Source organism: Wasmannia auropunctata, unplaced genomic scaffold (genome assembly GCF_000956235.1).
Source record: "Wasmannia auropunctata unplaced genomic scaffold, wasmannia.A_1.0 LD336046.1, whole genome shotgun sequence".
In the NCBI taxonomy this organism is placed as follows: Eukaryota; Metazoa; Arthropoda; class Insecta; order Hymenoptera; family Formicidae; genus Wasmannia; species Wasmannia auropunctata.
In genome coordinates this window covers 545,614-567,869 of record NW_012026844.1, presented here as the reverse complement: position 1 = coordinate 567,869, position 22,256 = coordinate 545,614, and the positions used below count along the sequence as shown (strand labels likewise).

The window sequence follows — 22,256 nt, the reverse complement described above, 5'->3', positions numbered from 1 at the left end:
CTCGTAAAACTTCTTAATCGAGCCGAGAGGCGAGCGCTCCCTTTTCACCATATACGACTCTCTCAGCACACCTTTTACGATCTTCATTACATGCAGACGTCGCATTACACGATCTTGATATTTGTTTTCGTCGACGTGCGAAGATCTGCCTGCGATATGTTACATTTAATTATTTCATATCGGAGATATATTGACCTTAGGAAGTCGCGATATTGCATTGAGACCTAAAAACATTTCAGAATTTCATTTTCTCTGACTTACGTAACGTACGTAATGATTCCGAGAGATGTTATCGCTGTAAATCTGGCGATATATCTATACTTACGGGAACTGGTGCTCGAGATTATGAGCGAGTCGATAAACCTCGTGCAAGATACAAACATCTTGCAACTCGTCCCATCCGCCGTATAATATATCGTTGCTGTCTAACGCGAACTTTCCTCTCGTCCGCGCTCGCGTGCGATATACGCTCGCCGTGGACGTCGTGGCAATTGACGCCTACGATCATTCAATGATTGCGAATAACCGATAGGTTCCGGTAGTCCCGTGTCAAGGGTATGAAGCGCTCACGCCGAGCGCGGAGTCTTGTTCTCGCAAATAATTATCTAATTCATCTCTGTACAGTCGCGCAGGAAATTGTGCGTCGCGACCGTAACGTGTATGTAACGCCGTTGCAGCGCATTTACTACTTACTCGAACTCGATTCTAAGTGATTTTTGCTTTGACATAACTGCCGCTACATTATTGCTTTTTTAACGTTGCACTTTCTATATCGGACCGGTCCCCGCGATTTTCTCGATCGGCGCAACCAACCGGTGGCCCTATGCTAATAACTTAACTGCTACTTTGCCGAACGCCCGGGGGTTACTCGCCGTAGGTTTTTCGAGCCGTATGCTAATTTCTCGGTACGCTTTTGCCGTTTATGCTAATCGACGCCGCGGGCGTGTTTATGGCAAAGTTTGTCTGATACGCGATAAAAAATTGCACTGCCTGCACCAAAGGTTACCTGGCCATTGAAGTATAGTTTTCTTTTTAAGACATTACAAGGTGTTAAATCCTGCATTCTGCTATATTGTATACACTACCTTGAAACATAATTGCTATCGAGGAGTATGTACAACCCGATTGTTATTTAAAAAAGAAAAAGAAGACTATTCGTCAATTTTTAATGAATGTCGTATTTACTGCAACTTAAATTAAGAAACATTATGTCACTTTATGATCTTCGAAAAGTTAGCGTCTCGTCATGTAACAAACCTATTTTCGCAATTTTAAATATAATTGATAGAATTCTGATTCCTCCTCAAGGAATTCTACAGTTTGCCATATATTGGCAAGAAGTTCTAATAAATTAAATGAAAAAAAAGTAAAATCCTCAGATATGAAATATCAATATCACGGTTTTATTAGACAGAAATTGATAACAATTATTTTTATTTCAATTGAGACTGAGTTAGAGCTGTAATACCCTTTAATAAATTAAGCTCTCAAGGCGTTATCTGGAACTCTCGAGAGACTGCTAGATATGTTCGAGAAAAATATTTTAGCCATGGGAACTTCGCAGAGATCGCGTTGCGTCCACTTGACGTAAGCGTTTGTTACATGACGAGATGCCTAGGAACGCATTATATATATGCATATGCATGCGTCTCGATGTCGATGCTGAGTTAGATGTATAAATAAAGCGCCTCGCACTCTCGCCTCTCGCGGAGTTACGGTAATTATTTTAATCAATGCCGTAATAAGGATGCTGCCAACAACCATCGCACACGAACAATTGCTGCTTACATGCATTAACGAACTGCACAAGAGCCCTCCCTTCCCGCGTGCGCTCATGCTTTATGAACGTATCGCTAACTCACGCTCGCGTAGATGGAACAGCTTTGACGCGAGCAGAGTTATGAATGGAATGGAGAGACGACAAGACCGGCACGCATCGCGCGATAGCATTAATGCATACTGCGGTATTACGTGTATTACCACCGAGGAATTACCGTGTATAACTTCTGTATACCTTCTTGATAGATTATTACAAATTTTTACTGCGGATCTGCGGTTTTTCGTATTAAGATTTAAAAAATATATATGTGCAAAGTTTACATGCCTTCCGATATATTTTCCGAGATTCGTACGTGGGATATTAAATGTCGTTTCATCTAAGCGCGCTAAGATCAACGGAGCACCTGGTCGCATATCGCCTCGATACGTTTTGCATAACCATCACGCGCGGTCGCCGCGTTGTCCTTTTCTCCTTTCGCTGCGAGCAAAAGGCAGAGAGCAATTATCCGCTCCTCGAGAGCGCACGCACTCTCCCTACCGAAAGGGTTGCGTGCGCCGCGCCCGCCCGGCGAGTTCATTGAACCGACGAGAGTGGCTGCGAATAGGCTGCAGCCACTTTGCGCGCTCTACACAACCACCCTTCCATTTTTTTTCTTCTTTCTTTTTTGCCTTCTAAACGCTCACGTACGTATCGATAGCCTCTCGCTTTCTCTTTCTCTCTCGGTTTGCTTCACGGCGAGAAAGGACGCCGAAAAAGGGGAAGAAGGCGGTTCGCGAGAGAGGAACGAGGACGGGCGGATGGGCGCTCAGGAAGGGTGGGTAGGTGGGTGCAGTTGGCGGTATCAAAAACAAGGAAAGCCTTTGTCGCCGGGGTCTCCGCACGCGGCGGCGGGCAAGGGCAGAAGCGCGGAATATAATGGGGCACGTGTTCGGCCGAGCTGCGCTAATGACACGGTTTCGCGGAGCTCTCGATGCCGCATTGTCCACGCAAACTCTTTTATATACCGCCTCCGCCGTCGTTTTCGCCGCATTGTAAAGCCTGGTATACGTGTTTGCATTCGCGCGCGGCCTCGACTCCCCGTTTCTCTCGGTTTTCTCGTTATATCTGCCCGTTACACGCGCGATCCCCGGGAATAATAGCGATTGTCCGAGAGAGGTCTGTCGACGGTGTCGTCGGCAATCGATAAGATCTATACTTTATGCAGAGAATTGATTAAATTCTTTTGCGATTGGCGATTAAAATTAACACTTTGCCGATTAGATTCTTTCTCCCGACAAGCTCCGTGAAAAAGAAAAGTATTCGCTATATTAAAATGTAAAGCGCGCCGAAATAGTACCCAACGCGTATCGGAAATAATGTTCTCCCGCGCAACCGGTTTCACTTCTACCTAATTCAACACATATTTGCAGAACTTTCTGGGATATATGTATATACAGAATCCTTACGTTCCGTGCTGAAGCAGCATAAATAACATTGTAAATACTATAGATACTTAGCGTTTTCGTGCCGAGCGTTTAGGCATTCATAGCGGTTAGGCATTCCTGAATTCTAAGTCAATGATTAGCATACATTTTTGATGATATATATATATATATATATATATATATATAGCGTATTTGAAGTATCGCGTGAAAAATCACGCATCTGCTCGGTCCCTCGCATCGCCTTATTCGGACACGTCAGGCATGCTCGTGTGCATAGACGGTGTGCAAAGCGTGTTCGTCCGCGTTCGCCCATTCGCGTCGAACGGGCACTACGCGTCGTTTATCGCGACGTGCGTTCGTACGTACGCACGCACGTAATGCGCGTGTATGTGCGCTGTGTGTACGCGCGCGCGCGCACAGGGAAATCGCGGAACCGTGGAACCGTGCACGTGTTTACGGTAGCTTCCCGCGCGCCCAGGCACGGGTGCATAATGGACATATTTCGATGGAGGAAAGGATGCCCCACATCGCAGCATTAACGAGCTAAATTCGTGCGCCGGTTGCATACGCGTCGCATATACGGCGTGTGGCCGAACAATGCGCGACCGACGTGTGAATCGTCTCTTCGAAAATCGCATGGTTGGCCTCGATAGCGATGTACTATATTTAAAGAATGAACTATTCGGAGAATTTTTTGACATTTAAAAAAAAATAAAACAACTGAAATTAATTTACATTTATTTAAATTAATTTCCAAGAGGTTATACATTCAAACATATGTTTAAATGGTTTGCATTACATAAGCAATTATTTATATGTATCCTTGAGGAAATTCGCTGCAATTACGAGACGTTCGAGCGTGTCTGCGTTCGTTAAAATATATACGAAATACAACAAAGAATAACACGATATGATTACGTAAGGTACATTGATTAATGTAATTGTTGAAAGTTCCGGTGGGGGCCACGGAAATAACGCTCGTAATTATGACTTGCGTTTCCCACACCGTTCCGGTACGAATTAACATGCACGCGGTATTTTATTTTCGTATACGCATCGTATAATATTATTACATTGCATTATTGTATTATTTCGTATAAATTGTGTGTCGCAAATCCATTCGCGTATACGTATAAGCGATTCCGCCGCGCTGTTTTTGCGAGAGCATCAGCGTCTGACGCAATTGCCAGATAATCCCCGTTGTATCTCGAAGACATTTATGATAGACAGGCAGAGAATGAACGCGGTGAAAAGGAAGCGATGGGAAATTCATAACGGCGCGTTCCTGAAACAAAGCGGGACATCACTTTTTTTCCACACTCCCCCGTATACTTGGCTTGAATACGTGGGAGTCTGGGCGTTTTCAGCATGTCAGCACTGATGGAAAGTAGGATCCAAGCGCGCTGTACGATCTCGCTTGTCAAATCGCGGAGATTGCCAGGCATAAAAAAACGCTCACGTGTAAGGCGGCGGTTATTGCTTATGTTAACGTGGAAAATCCGGACGTGACGTGAAGAAAGATACCTGCGGCTAAAGAAAGCGGACGCCCTCTATATATATATATATATATATATTCTAAACGTATATATATATTTTTTTCTAAACATATATATTTTTTATGTATACGTTATTATATACGTTATTATATACGTTTATGTATTTTTTTTAACGGTGCACTTAATATGTTCTTGTTATATCGTACAGTGCTCCGTTTCATCGAAAGATATCTGGTTTGCCGTTTAACATCGGTATCGCTGATACATTATTAGGTCATATCGAATTCTTTCATTTCGTGAACGTCTATTTTTATTTCAGACACGCCTCTATCACCGATGGGGTCTTCGTCGCCGAGTCAGGAAGGTCTATTCACGGATCTTCGGCTTCTGTCCTTGGAGAAGCAGCTCAATATCGAACTGAAGGTAGAATCCGCCTCCTGAAGAGATACTATTGAATTACGTACATTTTAGAATCACAAGCAGACAATCGCGATATTCGCGGAACACGGATGACATCGCGTGATATCAAATTGCCATGTTATCAAGATTTTTAACAGTTGTCGTGATATCGGAGAATATTGATAACGAAATAACAAATGTTCCCTTCAGTAATTAATAATTATACATCAGTACTCTCCTCTTGATAAATATATATTTAGAATATAATTCTCGCGAAGTCGTTGTGTACAACTCTTTCCAAGTGATTACGCAGAACTTCGGTAGTTCTCTTTCACTTTTCTTGTATCAGTCTCGCGGTGAGTCAGCGCAGTGAGTCGCTCGCAATTTTTCTCCTACTAAAAATAATCTCTCGTTACATCACGCGGGGATTTAAAATAATTAGACTAACGCGTCTGGTCTCTTTGCAGTTATTACTTGTCAATACAGAAGCATTAATTGTCTATAATTTATACCTTCTATAATTTATACCTTCTCTATCTTTTTTCTTCTTGACAAAAATAGTCGATTTTTATGCATTCTGAATGTATCAAATTGAGGCGAACATTTTCAATGCTGGTTTTAATGCTGTACAACAGAATCTTAATAGAATGATAATACATGCCTACTTAAAATATCATTCGTTTTATGTTCACGGTAGGTCAAGCAAGGTGCTGAAAACATGATACAGAGTTTAACGAGCGGCCATCGCGACAAGAAACTGCTACAGGAGGCTCAACAAATGCTAGACGATTCCCGCGCCAAAATCGAGTTCCTACGTATGCGGATTATGAAGGTGCGCCAGGCACGGCAGCAGCAACAGCGAGGCGATGCGCCACCACCAAATGGTGAAACAGCTAGCAACAAAGGTACATAACATCGGTCGCTGTTAATTAACAATTTGTGTAGATATATACAAAGCGATCGAACCCGAGAAAAAGAAGACGATTGAAAGAACGTTCTAAAATCTAAAACATAACTTAAAATATTTTTCTACAAGTGAAATAATCGATTTTTCAATATTGATTGTAACAAACTTAAGGGCAAATTGTACTAGTATCAATTTGCGTGCGGATCGCGCGGATCTGCGGCTAAAAATTCTGCGTTTATTTAAATACTGATACACGCTATCAGAAGTTCTGTCGAACATATGTACATGCATATCGTCAGCTTTATCGTTCTAATTGTTTGAACGACGTTTGATAGTTAAGCTGTATACATTTCATTGTTAACGTGAGGTTTACGGAATGAAGACAGTAAGCTGACATTTACTGCGGTAATGAAACTGTCTCAGAACACGGTGTACATTCGTATCTCACCCTGCGGGAATTTGTGCCGTGTATTCAGTATAAAAGTACAATGTTGCGTAGTATGTTCGTTATTATTGTAGTAAATGGCATTTCTTGGAAGGAAGCGCTTTGTTCGTCGAAGGATATATTCGTTACGCGTGTAATGGTTTACTTTTTTCCCCCGCGTACAAAGCGTGGGTGGACGTTACGTAAGAAGATAATCATGCGCCGTTGATAAATGAAAGCTTTGTATGAGTAATAGTTAGCGCGGCGACTGTGATCTTTTTGTCGAATGTAATGTGAATAATAAAGTGTAATGCTTTTACAGACAGGTACGAGCCCAGCTTGGAGCTCGCGTTGGAGGAGAGGGTGGAGGAGCTGCGGCATCGATTACGAATAGAAGCAGCTGTTGTGGAAGGTGCCAAGAACGTGATACGTCTTCTACAAAGTGCCAAAGTCGCTGATAAGAAGGCCTTAACCGAGGTAGGCGGTCATTCCTTTTCTAATTCGCTGTCCGTCAGCGTGCAAACGGAAGCCGGAGTCTGCGCGTGACACGCAATCTGCGAAAGGGTATTTGTATGGGTAGCATTAAAGGAAGTCATTTACGTCACTTCGCCAACAGAGCTGTTTCGAAATGATAATAACGTGGAAATTATCTTCATCTCTCTCGGTGAAAATATATACAATGCACGGACAATTTCCGTTTCTAGCGCGCAACAAGACGAGTTTTTTTCTCTCTCTTAAATCGGCAAACGCAATGAAAATATTTCATTGCTTTATTCGTCATATCAAAAGTAACTGTCTCTCTTTTTTTTTTTTTTTAAGCATTGATCGTGTTTTCTATAAAATTTTGAGGCTGTTACAAGTCAATTGATTAGGAAAACGTTGCCTGTAAATCGATCAATTTACAACAGTTTTCGAGAATTAGCGTAAGAGACAGATCTCGTGCGAGCGGTAATGTGATTTCAGCGAGGGCGTTTGCGCCCGCCGCGCCGCGCCGCCGGTACGAAAACGACTTCTTGTCGACAGCCGGATCGCGCGGGCGACGTCGGCGGCGTAATGCATGTCGACGTGGACCCCGGAGGGTCGGTGGCGGTGTATACGCGCCTCTCTCAAAATAGCTCACCGAATACCCCGCGCGCCACCCCGCCGTTTTCTCGTGACGCCTTTTCGGGTCGCGCTTAGTTACCATCTCCTGAGGAGAACTGGCATCACCCAGTATCGTAAGCACCGCGATAAACCGACGACATGTGCACCGGCCGACCGCGAAGGAGGCGCTCGTGGAATGTATACGTCCGTCAAGTGGACATCCAAGAAGATATCGATCACGCGTTCGGATAATCGTGGCTGTTAATTATGATCTGAACTCGAAGACTGACACGAAGCCGCCCAATGATCGTAGCCCGTTCGGATTCGCCCCGCCGACGCCTCTCCTACTCGAACGCTACCGCTCCAAAGAAGACTGACGTCTGCTTCAGAATCGATTTAAGCTGTCAGGATACTTGTATACTAACTGGACGCTCAAACGTCTCTGATCGAGTTATAAACAATCCGTTACTTAGCGGAAGTTTGAATCTTGTTTGATCCTTGGATGCTTGGATGTGTGTGAACGTATGCGAGTCACACAGAGATAATCGATCCGTTGCTTTTTATAACGTACGCGCTAAATAATTTCACGCTCACGTAAGATATCCGTGTTTCGAAGTTACTCTTCGACTGCCGGCGATTACCCGCGAGACTGAATAAGTCTACAGCTACAATTGAAATTTTTAAGCAACTCGATACACCGATTTTCGTATCGTAATACATCTCGCGTGCATTATTATTGCGCACAATTATTGCATCGGTGACCGTCGAGCGAGTATGAAAAACGCCACCCTATTCCAAATAATATTCTTAGTGCAACCGCATGTTGCTCCAAATTTATATTGTGCTAATTATATACATCGTCGCTCTATATTGCTCAGTTTGTTGCCTTACGAGCGATGAAAGTCGCGGTGGTTGCAACAATCGCAGAAATATTGTGTAATATGCAACGACGAACTGACAACATTATAAACAACCGTCTCAGGCATTCGTACGAAAAACATTTAATAAGTAGAGAGTAATTGAATGCGGAGCGACGATCACTGTGTGCCACGTCGAGGTTGAATCTTCTTCAGGTATTGGCACTAAAATTTTGCGACGTTAAGGCGGAAAGAAACGCACTCGGACTAGTTCTCGAACACACGGGACCCGAAAATAGATCAGTGGCGATGCAATACCGCAGTATTACCATCCTTCCGGGAAAAACTGCGCCACGGACGAGATCGTGAAGCACGAGCGGCTGCTCAACTCTTAAATAGACAGCATTATATAAGATTTCTTTTTAATACATTACGAAATTGGATGAGAAATCAGATGAATGGTCACAGGTGTTGCACGTAATCGCCGGCATTTTGCGTATACGTTCGAGTAGAGAGACTACAAATCCATGAACAGAAGAAGGGTACGGACGAGGGAACCGCATCATCGTCTGTTCGGTACGGAGAGGAGGGCAGATCGCTCGGACGTGTTCTCCTGGCAGCGGTGCCGATTGGATAACAATAATGTCGTGCGGTGGATGAAGGCACGGCGGAGGTTGAGGGGGAAGAGAGGCGCAAGATGTACGGACGTCAGGATAATTCGGGCGACGGTAGCTCGAGCCAGGTGCCGCCGTGGCTGGTGCGCGCCGAAGTCACGATCCGCCACGGCGACGCGGTGACCTCCGAGACCGTGCAAATGCCTCCGGGTACCACCACCACCACCGACGCGGGCGGCATCCGCATGATATGCCGCTGGAACACGGGCGAACCGAACTCCACGTCAACGCCGCCGTCAGCCGCCAACGCGTTCCGGTCGTCGGGTAGCACCGCCGGCGGCTTCGGCTTTCAACGGGGCAATATACTCTTCACGTCCACGCCGCCCGAGAGGCCGTCGGAGAGATCATTAAGCGGGTCATACACTCTGCCGCGCTCGGGCTCGTCCGGTAACGACGACTCCATCTCGTCCTGCAGAGGCCGAGCGAACGTCTCCGACTCCGGCTACAACAGCGAACAGTTCACGCCGCACACGTACTCGACCTTGCCCGCGCGATGCTCGCCTCAACAGTACAATCGCCGATGCAAGAGCACGTGCAGCATTGTACTTTCTACCGTGGGCGCGGACAAGGCTAATCCTGAGAAAGCTACGTCCGCCGAGTCCTCGAAAATCACGCCGTCCATCGATCAGTGGTACCGCCGATCCTCGCAGCAACAGGCCTTTTCGCGTCATCAATTCAGCGCGGTCCCGGAGGTCTGCGAGGACTGCGCAGAGGGAAGCGCATCGAGTGCCTTCACCACGCACTTTTGCACTCGCGTCGCGGAAAAGACTGCGAACAGCAGCAGGTCCACAGGTGCGGAGAGCAAGGACGCGGCGTCGCAAACCACCGACATCGAATCGGTGCGCTCGTCGTCGACTGTGAAGAGCAGCAGAACTAAGAGGAAATCTGGCACTGGTGCAGCTTATCAGCGTAGCGAGCAGAAAAAGGAGGTGAGTCATCGTTCTGCGATATATGCAGTAGACGCAACAGAGTTGTTCACTACGTGTCTCGAATGCCGACGATCGTCTTCTTTCAGCAGGAAATCCGATCGCCCCCGGCATCAGTTGGGAATACCAGTACCGGTCCTTCGGCCGATCCAGAGAAATCGGACTCGTCGGCGAAGGAGGATAGCAGCAGCAAGCGCAAGTCGCGGACGGTACATATCGATGTGTACTGCACGGGATCCGACGACGGCGCCAGCACGGACACGATCAGCGAGGACGAGCGCAGCACGCCGATGACCGTCTTCGAGAACGAGGACGTCAGAGTCACTCACACTCAAGCGATGGACAATTTGCCGCGGGGCTTCCAAGACGCGAACGCGTTTCTGAAGCGCAGCGCCGAGCGACGATGCGCGAGTTTCAGAAATGCGCCGATGAGGATGCCTTCGTTGGCCAGCTCGAAGGGATACGACAGCGACGAGGTTCTGAGCTCCCTCTACCCCTCGCGATTCAGCTCGTACAGCGGGATACGGGATCTCGATTCCGTCCCTTGGTCCGCGGTGTCGTCCAGCACGGCTCTGTCGCCGTGCGATTACGAATCGACGACCATGACGTCGTCGAAGGACACGTTTTCCGATATCGAGTCCCTGATCAACAGCAAATCCGGCTTAACGCCTTGCGACAGCTTCGAATACGCCAACACCGCGGATCGCGATAGAATACGGAGAATGGATGTCCTGGCGAAAGCCGGTAACGAGAGAATCAGAACCTGGCGGTCGCCGCAAATCGAACGGAAGCATCTGCTGCAGAATAGGAAGATGAGGGAGTACTTCGAGAAACATCAGATTAATTGGTCGTCCGGGGAGAGTGCCGAGGATTCCGACGAGAGCGGGGCAGTCGGTTGGAGCTTCGTGTCCGGCGATGATAAATCACGATTCAAAAGAGATTCGATCGTCCGTCGTACGAGCAAGGGTCAAACGGAGGAATCTAATGCGACTAATTTAGACTCGGGGCATGGAAAGGCGCAAGAGGAACGCTCCCAGTTCGCGACACGCCGAGATTACGTTCCGTACACGAATGTCTTACGCGATCGTATCGGTCCGTTCGGATCGAAGAGCCCCTCTCCCCTTCCCTCGATCATACCCTCCCGCGTAACGTCTCCCTTCACTACGCCGTACGGAGAGAGAACTGATCATATCGTAAAAGCGTCAAAATTTGGTGCGGTAATCAGCGCGTTTCGTAAACCCGGACATCATATAGGCCCCTCGAAAAATCCGACGTGTTCGTGCGAGCATTGCCGAAGTTACTTCGAGAACGAAGCGAGAGGACGATCCTCCTCGTTGAGCGAGCTCGAACGTCATCCGGCATTCAAATCGCGAAAAAAGAGTGACGTCGGATTTCATTAGCTTCTGGAGGATTTTAATCATATTGTTTCTTCAGTTTTTACGAGACGACAAATGCTTTCCACTTCGTTTATTTATGTTGTAAGATTTGTATATGCATAAAAAAGAAAACAAATTGCGTTCCATTACGTTCATGGCGATTGTGAGGATAGTATAAACTTGTATATTGTGATTTGTGTGCTTAATTTATATTTCTTAAAGTATTCCATACATATTCTATACATAGCTTTTTTATCGAAATTAATTATACGATGGCTGCTAAAAAAAAAACACATTCTGCTGAAAATTGAGCATTTATAAAAATTAACAAAGATGTATTATATTGATTGCATCGTTAATAAATACCATGTCGGACATTGTTTGTGTGTTTACTTTTGTATATTAATCCTCTATATATGTTAAACTAATATTACATAAAATACGTTAATGGTACGTTATTACATAAATCATAAATTACACAGGCTCAAGCAAGTCTCGCGGAATCCAGTAGGAAATTGGATTTACTCAGAATGTCCCTCGAGCTCAGAAGGCAAGAGCTACCTGCCGACAGCGGTACTGCGGCTCAGTTAAAGAGAGAATTAGCTAGCGTGCAGTCGGCTAGTCCAGTTCCTGTTACTTATACATCATTACAACCGTTTCGCGGTCCTTTGGAGGGTAAAGCCACTGTACCGGCGTCAGTATCGAGATGCGCCGCTGTCACAGGACAATTAGAGGTATGTCGGAGAATACACGCAATTAACTGTTTGACGGTTAGAAATTATTTTCCTTTTATATTACACGCCGTAATGTGTTTAGGTAAGATTAATGGGATGTCAAGACTTAGCAGAAGAAGTGCCTGGACGTACGAGGAGAGAACATCCTGCTAGTCCTGATTTACGTAGCTTTGTTAAAGGTGTCACAGGACGCAGCTCAAGCAAGTCATATAGCGTGAAAGACGAAACAAGCAGTAAGTTTTTGAATATTTTGAGAATGACATCGATGTCTCTGAATTCTTTATTAATTATTCATTGTTTTCAGATGATATTATGGCAGTTATAAAATTGGATAACCAAACCGTAGGACAAACTAGTTGGCGGCCATGTTCCCAACAAGCTTGGGATCAAAGGTAATGCCAATACTAATTAATTAATTAATACTTCTAATTAATAATTCATGTATCGTTATTATATTGCCATGTGTCCAATACAAATTTTTAGGTTTTCTATTGAGCTTGACAAATCGAGAGAGCTTGAAATAGGCATTTATTGGAAAGATTGGAGATCTCTTTGTGCGGTCAAGTTTTTACGTTTAGAAGAATTCATTGATGACGTTCGACACGGTATGGCTCTACAACTGGAACCCCAAGGCCTCCTGTTCGCAGAAATAAAATTCTTAAATCCGATGATATCGCGAAAGCCTAAATTGCAGCGTCAACGCAAGATCTTTAAGCAGCAAGTGAAAAATTTCCCAAGAGCAAATCAAATGAACATAAATGTTGCGACTTGGGGTAGGTTGCTTAAACGTTCGGCGCCCTCATTGCACAATTCCAGAAACTCTGAAAGTCCACCGTCAGGTAAAGATTCAAACTCGTCTACGTAAAATGCACAGTCTCAAAAGTGTCAAGATATCTAACGTATCTTGATTTCAGGACCGCAACCGTTGCAGCTTGTGTTTGATACCTCAGTAGAAGATAAGCCTGAAACTCCCGGCGAAGTGCCCGATCCGGAGAAAGGCGGATTGGGTGGCGCACGGCCTTTAGGTATGACGACATCGAATAGTAGTCCAACTCTGCCACGTCCTCCGGAGCATCCTCCCCCACCGCCACCAACTGTGACAAAAAAGCCTTCTACGCCTGCACCTACACCACCTCCCAAATTGGATCAAGAGGTAAGTCTTTTCGTATATGTTTTTTTTATACATCATTATTTTCTTAACGAAGAAAAGCTCATGCATTGATACGTGATATAATAGTATTTATTATAAATGCTCTTTATTGCATTATCTGTCGATCTTTGCTTTTGATGTAAAGATATGAAAGAATGCTAATGTTGCAAATTGTTACGTAATTGTCATAAATTAATAATGTTAAATATTATATGGTATGATATATGTAGTTTTCATTATCTTACGAATACATATAATTTATTATACTCATTGTATTTCTATATTATTTCTACTTTTAATCTTTTCTACTTTACAAGATGATTGTAGCAATATTAGAATCTTAAGGCTGGGAATCTTGGTTATGGGACAAAATAGTTTATAAAAATAAATGTATGATATGATAAATAGATACACTTTCTAAAGTTACAATTCTAATGAATGTATATATATCTTGGTGCGGCATGTTATCATATATATATATATATATATATACTTACTTTTACAATTATAAAAAAATGTAGTATTAGTTTAATGCACTTGCTTTAAAAGATTATCTAGTATATAATATGTAGTTATTACACACAATTTCTTTATTAAGTGAAAATGTAGGTTTCTTGTTTTTTGGCATTTATCTACATTATATTAAATATTTTACAATGAATATAATTTTATTTCCTTGCATAGTCGATTCAAGCAATATATATATATATATATATATATATATTCTATTTTTATTACAAACTCCCTATTATAATGATAAATCATACAAGTCACTGTAGAACAAATACTTATAATATATTTCAAAATCAAAATTATATATTAGTTATATAGCTATGCATGTGTTTAATTTAAACAATTTCGATACGCAATCTAAAATTTACTGCAATTTCAATCAAGCATTAGAGCTAAAGAGGTAGCAATGTAGTTACAGAGCGCATTAAGGGAGTTTGATTTTCTGCACAACGAGGAAAAGGGCGGGCCTCAGGGTGCAAATTTGAGGCCCCTTGTGACAGAGCCCCGCCCTGTGCTGATTGCACCACCCTCTCCACGCACACCCTCGCCCCAACCTGTCGTCGAGTTTCCTGAGGATGAGGTACATGCCCTCCAACATACACACAACATTGCTTTGCTTGCTTTGGTGTGTTGCATGTAAATACTAAAGAAAGAAATTCTTTGTAATGCTTTTATCTTATATAATGTATGAACTATTCTATTTTTATCTTATCATCTTATACATTTTATATTAATCTTTACTCTCTCTCTTTCTCTAAATCTTTCGTCTGTGCATTGCACGTATTTTTAATTATAATATACGCTACATATAGACATAAAATCACACAATTAATAACCACATGAAAATTTTAATAATTAAAATATTGCAGCCTAACCTACCATTGTTTAATATCTAGGAGACATCTAAAATATCTTACTATTTTTTATGATATACTAACATGTAATTCTTTCACGTTTCTAATATGCAGCAATTACTTTTAATTTATCTAACTTTAATAATAATGCATTAAAATATGCATTTATATAACTAGTTGTTTCAACTAAAACTTTGTCTTTCAGGTTTATGAAATGCCAGCTAGACCTCTTCAATATAGAGATAGTGCTTACGAGTCGAGAAGGCATTCTCAGCTTACTGGTATGACTCTGGAGAACTTTAGACTGCTCTCCGTACTCGGTCGTGGACATTTCGGCAAAGTAATATTGTCGCAATATAGAAACACGGGAGAGTACTTCGCGATTAAGGCTTTGAAGAAGGGGGATATTATTGCTAGAGATGAAGTGGAGTCATTGCTTTCTGAAAAGAGAATATTCGAAGTAGCGAACACGACACGCCATCCTTTCCTCGTTAATTTATTTGCGTGCTTTCAAACTGAGGTATCGATAGTTTTTCTCTCTAGTATTTTTAGTACATTCTTGTGAGATAGAAGAGAATAAGAAAGATGAATTTTTTTTTAGGCACACGTATGTTTTGTAATGGAATATGCAGCTGGCGGAGATCTTATGATGCATATACATGCTGATGTTTTTGGGGAGCCACGCGCTGTTTTTTATTCCGCTTGTGTAGTTCTCGGATTACAATATTTACACGAAAATCGCATTATTTACAGGTATATAACGTGCACTCCAAGTAATCTAGTAATATATTTGTATATTTAATATATTTTATATGGTTTATTTTTACAGAGATTTGAAGTTAGATAATTTACTATTAGATACGGAAGGTTACGTTAAAATCGCAGATTTTGGTTTATGTAAGGAAGGTATGGGATTTGGTGACAGAACAGGTACTTTCTGTGGTACTCCTGAATTCTTAGCGCCCGAAGTGCTGACGGAAACTTCTTATACACGAGCTGTAGATTGGTGGGGTCTTGGAGTCTTAATATTTGAAATGTTGGTTGGAGAGGTAATTTTATTGTTTTGAAACATTATATATTTATTTTGAAAACATTTATTGTTTTGTATATATTAAGTAAAAATATAATGCGTGTTTCAGTCCCCTTTCCCAGGTGATGACGAAGAAGAAGTATTTGATTCCATTGTAAATGACGAAGTACGATATCCAAGATTCCTTTCTTTGGAGGCAATTGCAATCATGAGAAGAGTAAGTTATTTTTGTTTTATTACTTTTCTGTTTCTCCAATCATCTCACATAAAACTTATTCGTATGTATTTTCTGTAACAGTTACTGAGAAAGAATCCAGAGAGGAGATTAGGTAGCAGTGAAAGAGACGCTGAAGATGTTAAGAAACAAGCATTTTTCAGACATATAGCTTGGGATGATTTACTTCTAAGACGCGTGAAACCACCTTTTGTACCAGTAATCGTAAGTATCAATTTAATATTTATTGTTGCATGTGTAAATTATGTAAGAGAGAAAAAGAGATTATATCTGTTAATACGAATAAATTTTAAATATCAATCGGAGATCAGAATTAGATTAGATCTTTTTTAAATGTAATATTTTCTTACATGGAAATATTTTTCTGTTCTTATTAGCATTCAGTGGAGGATGTAAGTAATTTCGATGAAGAGTTTACATCAGAGAAGCCACAATTAACGCCTCCAAAAGATCCTCGACCTCTTAGCGACCTAGAGCAAAGCCTGTTTAAGGACTTTACTTACATGGCTGATTGGTGCTAGCCGTAATGATTGATATCTCTCGACAGGGAAATATCAGCATAATTGAGAAAAAAGTTGCTTCATATGGAACTCGCGGAATTGGTGGTATTTAGATGCGCGTTTGTTTTCTGAGCAATATATATCATATGTCATTAATGTATAGATTTTTTATTTTGGATACTATATTAATGATCATAATAGGCACATTTACAAGAGAAATTTTTCAACCAAAGTTGTGGGATGTACATGAATGCAGCTCCACAGATCGAGATCTATTCGTTAGTGAGACTAATATTTCATCTAACTTTTCGAGTATAACCAGATGAGCTGGAATTGTAGGTGATCGTTGGATAGTCGTTCGTATAATTAATTCTCAGATATCTTAAAGTCAATCGAAGATATTTTGAATTTCTTAGGTTTGAACTAAGATAACCGATATAACAAAAAAATTATCTCTATTGTTTGGGTATTCTGGAAAAACATCTGTGAGATTATGCCATTTTTGAATGCTAATTTCTTCAATTTGTTACGACGACTGCCAAGACGCCGAAAACTTGAAAGATTTCTGATATCCCGTTCTCAACTTGTAATGCGGACGGATATAATCCTGGTGCTCGATTGCTCACTGTCTGGCGAATGATTTCGCTGAAAATCCCGAGACAAGGTATCTCTTCGTATAGATTGTCTCTATAGTGATACGACGAAGTGACCATTCGCCATGTCCATCAAAAACTGGTTTGGGAGAGTTGGAAAAAATTGGAAACAGATGCTCTCTTGTCATGAACTGGGTTATTCCCAGCATTCAGCTTTCAGCCGCATGTGCAGAGATATGGGAATAGTGAAAAAATTTTTCAGCAATAGGAGAAAGTTTCTCTCTTTTTTTATTATTGATTGAATTTTGAAGCATGGCAGTGAAACGAAAATTATAAAACTGAGGAGACGCTTTTTGTAGCGCGATAATATTAGCTAAAAGTTCACTAAATGTGAGTTCACTCACTACCTTTCTGATGGTATAAATTGCATGTATAGATTGACCTCTTGCATAGACATTCCAATCACAAATCCAGAATCCGCTGTTCTAGGGAAGAATCGTCTTGTTTAATGCAGCTTAGTCGGTTTGTTTATTGCCTTAGAAATCTGCTTTTTCTGGGATTGGCCTTTCGATTTAATAATTCTTCAGGCGCTACAACTGCGCCCTTTCTAACTTTCTGGTTTCACAAAGTCCGCTTTATCTTGTTTATCATATGCGCGAACTTTGCTCTAGAAACTTCTTTTATCGAATCTCAGGTTTTCCGCTAATTTATGTTTTTAGTGAATAGCTGATATATATAAATTTATCTCTAATTTAATAGAAAGCAATATTACGAATTCATGAGCGACATTCTTGAAAATTAAAGGATTGCAATTTCTATCAAGCAAAGGAAAAATGATGAAGCCTATTTGTAGTTATTAATCATCTGACAAAGACGTTTTTTCGCATATAAATGAGAATAATTTTAGATTACAGAAGTGATCTCCGAACACTGTCCTGTTGCTAGTATTAAATATGTATGGATGTCCTTTTGCGTGAAGATATATTATTTTCATCGTTTCGTTATCAAATGCTATCTACTGCTATTATGTACAGTTATACACGCAGTTACTCAAAGATTTTGTATATCCTTATGGAACTTAAAGGATAATCATAATAATAAAAAACAATATTAACATTCATTAAGAAAGCATAAAGTAAATCAAAATGTAGCTATACTTGCTCATGCTCATGTGATAAAGAATTGAAATTGAAATGGCGCTATGTATGTGCAACAATAATGATCATATTGACATTAACAGCGCTTCAATTAAACTAATCATATATTGTCTGTTACGAAAATTGGAAATTTAATCCATTTATGTATAGCTAATTTTGCAAGATTATGACGTTAGATATACGAGCTTTATGACTTTATGTGAAGCAGCACATTAATATTATACACCAGAGTCCTTTAGGTTCGTTTAACATGTATCCCAATTACGTTTGCTATACTTCATCATTTAGTTATGTACATTTATATTCTAGTTTATAAGATATTTTTACTAGTTCATGTGCTTCATATCATTGTATATATAAAATATATAACCAAATGTGTCGAAAGAATAATAATGAATGATATTTCTATGTTTAATAGCTGTCGGTATAATATTGTACGATCAATTTTAATTAACTTCACAACAAATTATTATTGTAAGACGTGTTCACGTCTTTTATTATGAACATACTTGAACACCTTTTAAGATTCGGTTTTAATCTTGCTGAGAATGATTTGAAAGCTGTGTAATATTGGAGTAGCTGTTAGATTTTACTTATAAAAATCAATATTTTTCTAATTATTACGGAGCTCTTCTTTCTTTACGAATGCTATTGCCTACATTTATTGTAATCTTAGTATTTAATAATTAATCCTTTATAGGATTTCGATTGTTATTAGAACTTCCACACATATGTATACAATCTAAATGTAACCCATCTCACCCATCATTTCACCCATCTTTTAAAAGGTGCCTACAATAATCGAACAACTTTTGATATATAATATGGAATAGAACTAGAAAATTTTCTGTGGCTATTAGTAAGAAACGAAGTAATCCAATATTGTATATAATCTTTTCGACCTGTCATTTATCTCTATATGTATGTATCGTAGAATTGAAATTGAAGATTGAGAAGAATTATGGACTTTGTAACGATGCGAAATGAAGAAAGATATTTCAAATAGAACTTGGTAAATGTTGTGTATAATCTGATTATGATGTCGTTTGTTTTATTTTATGTAAATTGGTTAAATTTGTCATACTACGAGTACTACGAAACAATTAAAATATAATTAAATCGAATTTTATTAATTGTAAATATTGATTGCTGAGATCTTACCATGTCAATGAGATCTACCAGGTTTTATTTGCAATACTGCTCTTTTAATATTAACAAGGCGACCAGAATTGTAAAACTTTTTAATATTGAAACATTATCATGAAAAGTTAACTGTGTCATTAGTGATAGATTCGAGTATCTCGAGACCTAGTTGCCTTACTGCAATTATAAATTGATATACATATATCCATTTTGGTATCTATTTTATATATAATTCTTATACACGCAGAATATGATTCAGATCTGTAGGAAATATTTTAGGTGCTCCTAAAATATCTTCAGATCTCGAACATAATATACAACAGTGGAAGATAATTTGAAAGATATGAATAATTTTCAATGTGCCTGTTTTCTATGACTGTATATAAATTTTTAAATCTGATGTTTTTACATGATATTATACGGCTCTGGAATAAAAAATACAAAATCCATAAAAATTTACGTGACGACGCATTAGTAGTAAAACAGGCAGAGAAAAATATGATATCGATGTAATTTGTAAAGCAATATGGCAATTTGAAATGGATCTTGTGCGGCGGAGTGGGAGACCTTTTGAGTTTTTCGTTAATTTAACATTAAAATTATTTACATTTCGCAAAATATAACATTTATTCTAGATTCTAGATGTGATGTGTATGTTACTTGTATATTTTACATAGCGGAAAAAAGCTATGAATGCAATATCATTCTTTTTACGCTACTTTCAACTGCCGAAGTCTGCAATCTTTGAAAACTTTATAATGAATTTTGAATGATAAAAATACGTTTTCGTCAAAATAATACCGTTTTGTATTTTACGTTTTACACTGTACGTATAACTTGATATACATTATAAGATGGCATCGTGTGTGTGAACAAATTACTTTTTCCACTGATATTACACGCAGCTCTTTGCAAAAAGAATTAAATTATTTAATAATTCTGTGGAACATATATATATGGCCTAAAATACGATAATTTAAAAATTGTATGTACATATATACAAACATCCTATGGTGTTTTGTAGATAGACCTACTCTTGATTTATAAAGATTTTTTATTAGATTACTCTTTCGTTACACGTATTTTTTATATATATAACATAATTACATAGCAATTACTAGGTATAAGTTTGGTTAAAATGTTCGCTATATTTATCGTTAGTTTTATAATAAGGAAATTTATGTGCCTCGTATTTTGTAGTGTCTACTAATAATACATGGCTAGAGAGATGAAAATCTTTAAAAATTAATTTATTTAATTCATATATATATATTTGCAGTGGCAGCTTATTACATATCACTTTAAACAATTACGTAATCCTTAGAGGTATTCTCAAAATCCGCATTTTATGTGAATTATTTAAAAAAATAAATATTAAAAATATACCTCTCTCTTTCTCTCTACTTTCAAATGCACCTCGAATCAACACGTGTTATTTACTTATGGCAACGAAAATTATTTTATTATATTTAACAACAAAAATTACAATATATTGGGGGGGAGGTTTATTTCCAACGCGACATTACTTTTACATGTTTAACCGTTATATGTTTTGATACATAAGCTGTAAGGTGTGTAACAAAAAAAGATAAATACCAATATATAGACAGCAGACATATATTAGATCAAAATTATATATTAAGTAGAAGAAAAGTATCATAATATCTCCAAACTGGAATCAAGATTCGAAGGTTCTTGGCTAGTTTCGTGAGTAGGACCTAAAGTCTTCGCTAATTCATATAAGTTTGGTGTATTCCTCCGGATTTCACTTTCCAAGTTCAGAATCTTTTCCGCTTTTTCCTTTCGTTGTTTACTCGCTTCTGGTGCCGCTGGTTTCGAGAGGCCAGCGGTTACTGTATAAAAGACACTGCTGCTATCTTCAGATTTAAATACGAATGTCAATCTGAAAAAATATAAAATTCATTTAAAAATACATATGTATATTCAAACAGATCAATAGAATTATGTTGCGGAGATATCAAAGAGATACGCGAGAATTAAGGGAATTGAAATAAAATCGTAGAATTACCGTTTATTTTGCAATAACTGTTGCATCTTCTCAATCTTGTCCAAGCAGAGGCTATACTTGGTTGGCCAAGGCACGTAGATCTCCAACCGAGAATTCTCCTTTTTCTTCACCTCAAAATAGATCACGTCGAGCTCCTCATTGTACTTGTAGTCGACGTCCCAGTATCGCTTCACTGGAAAATCATCACGGGAATAGATTCGCGCGTTCAACGCCCACTTAAACTGGATACAATACCTTCGCATATCTCAATGTAGACATAAAAGGCGGTGCTCGTTTTTATCGGGTCATTACAGCCGAGTTTGCACAGATGATAATACTGTAAGCGTACATTGAGAACGATTGCAAAATAATCTCACGTACTAAATATTTATACATATACATATAGGCATGCACATTCTCAGAGACTAAGCTCGCGCTCGCGTCTTCTTGGTTAGCTAAAGAGGGGTTACTCACGCTGGGATGGCATATGTCGTACATCTTTCTCGTGCACACACAAAATGCAGGAGTGGAATGCCCCGTTTTTTTTTTTTTAGCGAAAAATTACTTGTCGTCAATTGCCATCGCAACTGGAGCGAGAAACATCAGTGAGAACCGACACATGTGTCCATTGACAGCTCCAAGAAGTCGCCCCGCGACCAGAGAGGATCCTGAGAGCGGCCATGCCCGCGATTTAGCTGGGACAGGCGATTGAGCTGGTTTCAGCGCCTCTATGTCCACAAAACGTGGACATTGAACTACGTAGCCAATGTCCACGATTTTGTCGGTTATGTCCACGATCTTTTGGTGGTGATCCGTGCTATGTCCACGGTTGTGTTCCGTGCTATGTGCAGGAATGCGAGTAGGTTAGTTAGAAAAGGACGGACATCAATCTCGGTCGTCCTTGTCTCACCACCAGCTAACAAACACGGAGCTCGAGCGGCGAGTTTGTTTGTCTCACGGACACAGTCCCCTCTCTCCCGTCCCGTTTTTTGT

The 22,256-nt window shown here is 40.2% G+C and overlaps 3 protein-coding genes across 9 annotated transcripts in view; 2 read left to right on the top strand and 1 right to left on the bottom strand.

Annotated features, from left to right (window-relative positions):
- The window catches only part of LOC105451726 (serine/threonine-protein kinase N), a 30,481-nt gene extending 9,987 nt beyond the window's left edge, over nt 1–20,494 (top strand). For 2 of the 5 annotated variants that reach the window (XM_011692360.1, XM_011692358.1), the window contains exons 4-18: nt 5,020–5,123; nt 5,797–6,004; nt 6,753–6,907; nt 11,829–12,080; nt 12,163–12,313; nt 12,385–12,472; nt 12,564–12,919; nt 12,995–13,233; nt 14,156–14,323; nt 14,803–15,117; nt 15,199–15,350; nt 15,427–15,646; nt 15,737–15,844; nt 15,926–16,066; nt 16,240–20,494. In XM_011692360.1, the coding sequence (XP_011690662.1) occupies nt 5,020–5,123; nt 5,797–6,004; nt 6,753–6,907; nt 11,829–12,080; nt 12,163–12,313; nt 12,385–12,472; nt 12,564–12,919; nt 12,995–13,233; nt 14,156–14,323; nt 14,803–15,117; nt 15,199–15,350; nt 15,427–15,646; nt 15,737–15,844; nt 15,926–16,066; nt 16,240–16,383 (2,801 nt within the window). In that variant the 3' untranslated portion in view covers nt 16,384–20,494. Of the gene's footprint in view, nt 1–5,019; nt 5,124–5,796; nt 6,005–6,752; nt 6,908–11,828; nt 12,081–12,162; nt 12,314–12,384; nt 12,473–12,563; nt 12,920–12,994; nt 13,234–14,155; nt 14,369–14,802; nt 15,118–15,198; nt 15,351–15,426; nt 15,647–15,736; nt 15,845–15,925; nt 16,067–16,239 lie in introns of all 5 variants that reach the window. The other 3 variants (XM_011692359.1, XM_011692357.1, XM_011692361.1) reach the window with 2 other exon arrangements.
- Nucleotides 7,648–11,726, top strand: LOC105451725. Of its 2 annotated transcripts, none has more exons than XM_011692355.1 (2): nt 7,648–9,973; nt 10,063–11,726. In XM_011692355.1, the coding sequence occupies exons 1-2, from the start codon at nt 9,068–9,070 to the stop codon at nt 11,368–11,370; spliced, it is 2,214 nt and encodes a 737-aa protein (XP_011690657.1). In that variant the 5' UTR covers nt 7,648–9,067; the 3' UTR covers nt 11,371–11,726. The 2 variants fall into 2 exon arrangements, with proteins under 2 accessions (XP_011690657.1, XP_011690656.1); XM_011692354.1 differs by having other exon boundaries at nt 10,060–11,726.
- A 243-nt stretch (nt 20,495–20,737) lies between the features above and the next one.
- Nucleotides 20,738–21,953, bottom strand: LOC105451724 (tRNA-splicing endonuclease subunit Sen15-like). Of its 2 annotated transcripts, XM_011692352.1 has the most exons (4): nt 21,738–21,952; nt 21,519–21,600; nt 21,285–21,456; nt 20,738–21,158 (listed from the first exon to the last, which is right to left on the bottom strand). In XM_011692352.1, the coding sequence occupies exons 1-4, from the start codon at nt 21,759–21,761 to the stop codon at nt 20,912–20,914; spliced, it is 525 nt and encodes a 174-aa protein (XP_011690654.1). In that variant the 5' UTR covers nt 21,762–21,952; the 3' UTR covers nt 20,738–20,911. The 2 variants fall into 2 exon arrangements, with proteins under 2 accessions (XP_011690654.1, XP_011690655.1); XM_011692353.1 differs by lacking the exon at nt 21,519–21,600 and having other exon boundaries at nt 21,738–21,953.
- Between the last annotated feature and the right edge of the window lie 303 nt (nt 21,954–22,256).